The sequence below is a fragment of the Eurytemora carolleeae genome, unplaced genomic scaffold, assembly GCF_000591075.1.
Source record: "Eurytemora carolleeae unplaced genomic scaffold, Eaff_2.0 scaffold1125, whole genome shotgun sequence".
NCBI classification, from domain to species: Eukaryota; Metazoa; Arthropoda; class Copepoda; order Calanoida; family Temoridae; genus Eurytemora; species Eurytemora carolleeae.
The window spans coordinates 13,161-22,425 of NW_019397879.1; the positions used below are offsets into that span (position 1 = coordinate 13,161).

At 33.6% G+C, this 9,265-nt stretch overlaps 1 protein-coding gene across 1 annotated transcript; it reads right to left on the reverse strand.

The window, feature by feature from the left end:
• Nucleotides 1–1,440: 1,440 nt before the first annotated feature.
• LOC111716195 (ataxin-2 homolog) lies at nt 1,441–9,024 on the reverse strand (the record flags this gene model as incomplete). The annotated part of the gene is made up of 10 exons (XM_023491627.1): nt 8,454–9,024; nt 8,163–8,190; nt 7,455–7,502; nt 7,088–7,123; nt 6,618–6,657; nt 4,854–4,914; nt 3,242–3,352; nt 2,193–2,404; nt 1,819–1,940; nt 1,441–1,539 (listed from the first exon to the last, which is right to left on the reverse strand). Coding segments are annotated over exons 1-10 (1,026 nt in total), but the record flags the coding sequence as incomplete, so codon positions are not given.
• Between the last annotated feature and the right edge of the window lie 241 nt (nt 9,025–9,265).

The window sequence follows — 9,265 nt, forward strand, 5'->3', positions numbered from 1 at the left end:
TGTAGAGGGGAAGGAGTTGTGGGAGGGGGGAAGGGTTGCAAAATAAATTAGATACAATTTTTTGTTGTTCTCAGTGTTTGATAGTTCTCATTAAACCTCCGCCTACGCTCCTACTCTAGACTATACCCAAACTTAGTATTCTAGACTGTACCTAGATAATCTAAACCTAGTACTCTAGACTTTACCTAGATAATCTAAACCTAGTACTCTAGACTGCACCTAGATAATCTAAACCTAGTACTCTAGACTACACCTAGATAATCTAAACCTAGTACTCTAGACAATGCCTAGATAATCAAACCCTGGTACTCTCTATACCTAGATAATCTAAACCTAGTACTCTAGACAATACCTAGATAATATAAACCTAGTACTCTAGACTATACCTAGATAATCTAAACCTGGTACTCTAGACTATACCTAGATAATCTAAATCTAGTACTCTAGACAATGCCTAGATAATCAAACCCTGGTACTCTCTATACCTAGATAATCTAAACCTAGTACTTTAGACAATACCTAGATAATATAAACCTAGTACTCTAGACTATACCTAATACTCTAGACTATACCTAATACTCTAGACTATACCTAGAAAATCTAAACCTGGTACTCTAGACTATACCTAGATAATCTAAATCTAGTACTCTAGACAAAAACTAGATAAACTAAATCTAGTACTCTAGACTATACCTAGATAATCTAAACCTGGTACTCTCTATACCTAGATAAATATCTATCTATCTATCTATCTATCTATCTATCTATCTATCTATCTATCTATCTATATATCTATATTTCTATCTATCTTTCTATCTATCTATCTTTCTAACTATTTATTTATTTGTCTATCTTTCTTTTTATCCATCAGTCTATATATCCATCTAACTTTTTATCTACTATCGATCTATTTATCTATCTGTAAATCTATTCAGTTACCTATATATTTATCTATCTATCTATCTATCTGTCTATCTATCAATCTATCTATCTATCTACAATTTCAGGTATATATGAAACTTATTTCACCATTAGGGTTGATAGTATCTCTAAGGGTTTTCACTACTGGAGCTAGTATATATAACTTCTCTAAATAAAACACAATTTTTTAAACACGGTCAAAACCCAAATGGAATTTGTCAAACGAATATCAACAAAAGGGGTTAGTTCATCCAGTTATACAGTGGGACCTACAAAACTATGGGACCTACTTTTCACTTCACCAGTTGATTTTTAAGCAAACTTGTAAAACACAAAACTAATTATATATATACATCTCAGCCACAGGTCAAGCTAAGCGAACTCAACAAAAATCACTAAAAATGTCGAACTTTTACCAAAATATAAAAATATAGCCAATCAGGGTACTGATTATTTTCTTATAATTCCTCTTCATATTCCACAGTTTTATGGATTTCACTGTACATGAGTGCGTCTTGCCTGATCTATCTCTTCCATCCTATCCTGCATAAGGTCGGTGAGGTTCTTGTAGAAGCCCAGGTTCCCTGGTTTTCTCTGCAGCGCCTTCTCTATATCCTCCTAGAACCATGGATCAGTTTAATCCAACCCCAGAGCTCATTACTTTTAAATAGTGCCATTTAAAAGTTTCAGACTCGAGAAACATTTGTAACACAGACGGGTATTCAATATATAGTTTCGATGAACGATACTAGAAGTGAGATCTTTGGAGGTTTTGATATTGAAAGTGGATTTATCCCTGGGGAATTATCGTCCCCCATCCTCTAAATTTGCTTGGGTACATTTTAATCGCTTCGTCAAGTTTTCATTTTAAAATTTACAAATTTTCAAACTGATTTCCTGAAATTGCAACCACGCGCGCGCAACCGATGCTTTGTGAGTCGGGGTGCGCTTTCTCTTGGGGGTGGAGCTCCCCCCAACCCTGGAGTCACTGTTGGTTCTGCTCAGGGGGGTGTGTAGGTCTAATCCAAATATTTGCACATTTTATAACTTCCCGGGAAAGTGCTATTTTTATCATAAAATGGCTGTTTTTACAACTGAAGTAGTTGCGGAAGATGTGTAATATAGTTTTGATTAAGAATTAAAAAACCTTCAAAATTGAACATGAACATGTACATTTAAAAAAAAAGTTGTATAATTCAAAAATCAAAATTTGCATCTTTAAAATTTCATGATATTTTCATATTTGTACAAAATTAAGTTGTACAATATTCCTGTCAAACTTTCTCTGGAAACATTCCCCTCCGTATAGCTAAGGACTGGACTAGTAAACCTCTGGGTACTTGACCCAAAGGCGTAGCCGCCCAGGGACACCTTCTTGACCGGCTGGGGAGTGGAGGGGGTGGGGCAGGTGTTAGATGTAGATTTAGTTCGTCGGGGTAGAGTAGAACTAGAGCTGGAAGTTTTTATACTTGTAGAACTTGATCTTATCAAATATATATACTTATCATTCATTCACATTAATACATTTATTCTTAAAAACTTGTTTTTAAAGTACGTTAAATGAATTAAAGTGACAAAAACAGGTTCCTTTAGTTCAAAGTTTACATTACTCAAAATTTAGTAGATTCATCTTTAAAGCAGCTCCTTTTACAGTTACAAAGATTGATTTGAGAACAGCAATAATTGTTGAGTTAGTATTATCTTATTCAACATGTTCTTCATAAGTTCCCAACTTAGAACATGTTGAATATATATACATATATATTATTATCTTTTTCAACTATGTTCTTCATAAGTTCCCAACCTAGAACATGTTGAATAAATATATATATATATTATATTATTTAACTATGTTCTTCATAAGTTCCCAACTTAGAACATGTTGAATATATATACATATATATTATTATCTTTTTCAACTATGTTCTTCATAAGTTCCCAACCTAGAACATGTTGAATAAATTTATATATATATATATTATTATCTTATTCAACTATGTTCTTCATAAGTTCCCAACCTAGAACATGTTGAATAAATTTATATATACATATATATTATTATCTTTTTCAACTATGTTCTTCATAAGTTCCCAACCTAGAACATGTTGAATAAATATATATATATATTATATTATTTAACTATGTTCTTCATAAGTTGCCAACTTAGAACATGTTAAATAAATATATTTATACATATATATATATATATATATATATATATATATATATAGAACATTTTCTATTGTTTATTAAGATTGGTTATTGCTGGACACGGCCGGTGTTTCATGTAAATATTTATTAAGTATAAATATGTATATTCCTGGTTGAATTGTCTAGGGGCGGGGAAACACTTGAATCCCTATCTGAAGGATTGGATTGTATGGATCGAAGCCTGTTCTTGTATCCAGGAGAAGGGGAGCAATGGCGTATTCTGAAAAATATTAAATGAAATAAGAAAATATCAACGGTTTCCTGCCTTGACAAGTGACGGAAAATTTAAATTTTAAGACAGAATTAAAACAAGGAAATCTCCATCATTCACATTTGTGCAAATCTTTAACACTTTAAAATCAGGTTAACCGTCGAAAGAGAAATGTAAATTGAGTTTGTCAATTATCTACACGGTTTCAATATACAGAGGGAACCAGACAATTCTTGGAATAGGAAGACGACTTTTATACTTAAACTAAGTCCAATTAACACGAGCCACAGCAATAGTGCAATGTAAATAGACCCATTCAAATTAATAAGTGATTTAATAGCAGTAAAACTATTTGTTTTGTAAGAACATAAGAATTATTTTAATGTCGTCTTAGTATTCCAAAATTTTCTGGTTATTAAGGTACGTATACGTTTTTACAACGTGTTCATAAAAATGTGTTATGCGTAAGGTTCTTTCAAAATGTATGTTTTTAATGCAGAATTCTAACCCCTAATCATTAAACAAACCAGGTGAAATTTATGGAGCCCCGATTGAGGTTTGAAACGACATTAGCCTGGTTTGAGTCATAAATAAAAATACCAAAATTATCAAACCAAACCAAACCAAACGCTTGGAAAATGTGGAAATTTTTCTTACGTAAAAATGCATCTGAATTATCATCAGCTAAAGGGACTGCAAACAAATTTACAGAGCATTTTAATTTAAAGATTTGCAAAGATTCACAATGGTACCTTTTCAACTTCGCTTTTAGATCTGATAGCAATATTTTAAAATCTAATTTCTCTTAAAAAATATCTTGCCGAGTTATTGGACAGGAAGAAGGAATGAAATTGAAAGAATTGAACACTTTTAAGAATGATTTCTTTCTCAGTGGTTCTCAGATAAAGATTAAAAAAGTAATGGTGTTAAAAGCATTGAATAGGGAGAAGAGGAATAATTTCATCTATTTTAAGAGTTATTTAAAAAGGATTAGACTATACTGACGACCTAAAACTATTTAGAGATATAATGATCGAAAAATTAAAATTGGTTCAATGGTAATGTTTATTACAGTCTTTGGTAAAAATACACTTTAGTGTGCATCTGCGAGAAACTATAAATGTGGGGAAAACTTTAAAAATTCCACAGGGTCATCTCTGAAGTCTCATCCTTTCATAAGAACCATTTAGATTTTCCCACTTAAATGTGCCATGCTTAATTATTTACACCCCCCCCCTTTAAGAAATTCTCTAGTTGCATCTTACATAGATCAAAACTGAAGAGTTGTATCAAGACTGGGCCGACTTTGAAGGGTCACAACATCTTGACATTTGATTTAAACTTACTAACTCAGATATATTTTTTTAGCTCTAGACGTGAACATTTTAAAACTATAAAGCACATGTTATTTACATTAGTTTTTAAGAAGAAATTGGTAAAATTTAATCGGTTTTTGAGTGAGAGCTTCCAACCTTAGGATCCCTGTGTTAGCTCTGAGAAGAGTTGTTACCTTTGATTAAGGTTAGATCCTCTATCCCTTAACCTTTGTTCTCCATCTGATGAAACTACTCCTGAATTCAAGAGACTGTTAATGGTTTTTAGAACATTGTCGGAGATATATGGAATTTACATAAATCCGTGACGTGAAACTCAAATAATGGATTTGGCAATCCTGAAAGATAAACTCCACGCGTCAAGTACAAATTAAGGTTTTTACGGTTTTTGTTTTATTCCAGGGAACAAGCACTTCAGCTAGAATATGCAAGGGGGTCGAGCACTTCAGCTAGAATATGCAAGGGGGTCGAGCACTACAGCTAGAATATGCAAGGGGGTTGAGCACTTCAGCTAGAATATGCTAGGGGTTCGAGCACTTGAGCTAGAATAGGCCAGGGTTTTGAGCACTTCAGTTAGAATATGCTAGGGGGTCGAGAACTTCAGCTAGAATGTGATAGGGGTTCGAGCACTTCAGCTAGAATATGCCAGGGGTTCAAGCACTTCAGCTAGAATATGCTAGGGGCAGCTAGAATATGCTAGGGGTTCGAGCACTTCAGCTAGAATATGCTAGGGGGTCGAGCACTTCAGCTAGAATATGCTGGGGGGTCGAGCACTTCACCTAGAATGTGATAGGGGGTCGAGCACTTGAGCTAGAATATGATATGGGTTCGAGCACTTCAGCTAGAATATTCTAGGGGGTAAAGCATTTCCGTTAGAATATGCAAGGGGGTCGAGCAAGCACTTCAGCTAGAATATGCTAAGGGGTCGAGCACTTCAGCTAGAATATGCAAGGGGTTCGAGCACTTCAGCTAGAATATGCTAGGGGGTCGAGCACTTCAGCTAGAATATGCTAGGGGGTCGAGCACTTCCGTTAGAATATACAAGTGGGTCGAGCAAGCACTTCAGCTAGAATATGCTAAGGGGTCGAGCACTTCAGCTAGAATATGCAACGGGGTCGATCACTTCAGATAGAATATGCAAGGGGGTCGAGCACTTCAACTAGAATATACTAGGGGGTAGAGCACTTCAGCTAGAGTATACTAGGGGGTAGAGCACTTCAGCTAGAATATACTAGGGGGTAGAGCACTTCAGCTAGAATATGCAAGGGGGTCGAGCACTTCAGCTAGAATATACTAGGGGGTAGAGCACTTCAGCTAGAGTATACTAGGGGGTAGAGCACTTCAGCTAGAATATACTAGGGGGTAGAGCACTTCAGCTAGAATATGCAAGGGGGTCGAGCACTTCAGCTAGAATATACTAGGGGGTAGAGCACTTCAGCTAGAATATACTAGGGGGTAGAGCACTTCAGCTAGAATATACTAGGGGGTAGAGCACTTCAGCTAGAATATGCGAGGGCCCGAGTACTGCGGGAAAGAAAGTTTAACGAGTAATTGTAGTTCCGAATTTTGTATTCTTAAATTTGTCATGGTGACCTTAAAAAACGTGGTTTATTTTTGTTTTAGATTAACCAGCCAGGCCTTTGCAAATCAAAATTTCGAAGTAATCTTAAAATTACATAACTATTTTCCCCCTAAGTTTCAGAACTACTTTGAACATTATTTTTCTTCTCCATTTATTGGACTTAATTTCTTCAGAAACAAGTTTTTAATAAATGTAAGATGAATCAGACGTGAAGATGAATCAGAATTTTGTTGTAGTTTTATTTCAAAATCTGACAACGTTTTTTTTCATTTAATAACTAGCTGTCAAAGATCTTGAAATCTAAATTTTGACTCTTTTTTCCATTTTTGATAATTTAATTCTACGACAGAACTCTTTCCTGAATCTGTGTCGTCCTGAACTCTATTCAAAAGATCATCCTGATAATTGACATGTTTTTAAACTTTTTTTTTCTTTAAAAAAAGGAGTCTTTGCCACAAAGTCAAATTTTATAATCTCTGTATATTTGGAAGCTGAGGACCTTTGATAATTTAAAATTAGATTTTTTAAGCTAACAGAATTTATCTAATGTCTATGATATTGGGTTGCAAAGATAGTGATTAGAAAATCATAGATTATGGCAAAGACGATCAATTCCTTTATGACGATGATTTTTATAATCTAGAAAGTTCTTTATACATGAGAAACGATAATGGATGTATTTTTGTTTTAATATACAAACACAAATTCGGACATGAAGGGAGCCATTTTGAAATGTTAATGGTCTGAAATGGTTATTCAAAAGCAATTGTACTTAATAAAATCTCATTCAATTTTTTTGTCAATTTAAAAATTTTCAAACATGTTTTCCTTAGTTGCTGATCCGTAGAGCATACGATTCATCACCTTTATTTATACATGTACATATGTACTTTTGATAATTATGTACAATAGTTTATTTAGATCACATTAACTTTAATACGCATGTACAGTATTTTTTTAAATTTAAATGTACTTTTTATATACAATATAGTACAATAGTTTTTTTAATAATAATAATAAGGGGCACCCAAAATTACCCAAAACTTGAAACGGCAGTTTTAGACATTTTTAAGATTTAAAAGGCCTCTTTTACAAGTGAAACAAAAATTTGAAATAAATGGAACAGACACTTTTATATCATCAGTAGATAACAATGTACATGTAATTCTACTGTATAATTGTACATGTACTATTCCTCAAATGATGATCTGCGTGTACCCGATGTACCAAGGCTTGCACGTCTCTGCACATAATTCATTGTTTTTTATGGATTTTTTTATTTTTAATTCATTTATCTCAAAGTCTGCACTTTCATTTAGTTTATTCGTCTAAAAGCAATTAAATACACAAATAAACAAAGTCGTCGCAAGCTTTAAGAAACACATCAAAATTGTTTTCCCGCTGACCTTTTTCCTTTGGAATAAGATTTAGTGCCTGTTAGCACAACGTTCAGGCAATTAATTCTTTAAAATCAACTAAAAAGTATTTAAATTTTAAGAGAATTCAATGCACTAATGTAACTAATTTTAATTTCTTTAATTAATGACATTTTTCGGACCCTATTTTTTTCCTAGCTCTCAAGTCTCCCAAAAAACGTCTTGGTTGGTTCTTAAGATAATTTTCATAAAATAAAATCTTTATTATCTTGATTATACTGTATTATTTAAGATTAGCTGAAGGGCCCGGCGTTACCCGTGGAAAAAATATTTAGAAAAAAAAATTTGGAACAAAAAAAGTTCCAATTTTTCACATGATTTTCCTCAACAAATTTCGGCACAATCGGTTCAGCCGTTTGGCCGGCTATACGCAACATATATATGAATGCCTTGTTTTGTTATGTTTTTTTTTATTATTATCAATATCGTTATTATCATTATTATGATCAATAAATAAGATTATGTTCCTTTGAGTTTGGAATCAGATCCGGCATTCTTGATTAATCAAAATGACAATTATGAATACAAAACCAGTGAAACAAGTATAATCACGAATAAATACGCGTTAAATGCTTTAAAAAACCGATTATCTGTTTTGTCCTTTCTACATTCATTATATATAAAATATGTTGTTAAACAGGAAAAAAACAAGAGAAACTCACTTAGTTTTACTTTTCTATGGTTGTGGTTTCCGTTCATAATTACGAAAATGTCAAAAATTTTGATAAACCAAAAAAAAATTATATTTTGATTTTTTCCTGTTTGCCGATGGTGGAGTACTTTCGTCACTGCTTGACTCTGGTGGAAGAGATATCTGCCTTCTCTCCCTCCCCACCCTATCCTCTGCTTGCCGTCCCTCCCTCCATCCTTTCTCCTTCTCAACCACCACCTTCTCCTTTCTCACCCCGTGACCGTGGGCATGACCGCTACAGGTTTTATGCATAATTTTTTTCTGTGACAAATCCTCCCCCCCTGGCCCAATTCTGCTCCGTAGGGAGCTCTCAAATGGTCCCCAAATCACAGGCATTTTGAAAAACTATTTATCACAATTACTACAATTATCAATTATCACAATGTTGAATCACATATTTTGACACTTTTAATCCGATGGAAAATAATGAACTCACGACACAGCTCAGGGCCGATATGTTAACTGGTTGACAGCCAACCAGCAACTGAGGATATAAACATTGTTCTACGTGGGTTCTTCATTAGGATCAGGTGGACTTATTACTCTACGCGGTAAGGAATACACAGGTAGATAGATAGATACATATTAAGATAGATAGATAGATAGAAAAGGCAGTCCACACCTGGTGATTTGGACACTCTGAATTAGCTTCATGCAATCAAGCAGTATACTTGTTTACTTATATATCTATCTATCTATCTATCTACATATTTATCTAAATATATATCTATATTATCCATTCTCTATTAATATTTCATACTTTGTAGTTAAATAAAAATATGAAATATGAAATATTTATATATCTATCTTATCTGACTGTCTTTCTATCCATCTATCTATCTATCCAACATGTATCTATTTAACTGTCAATCTATTAAT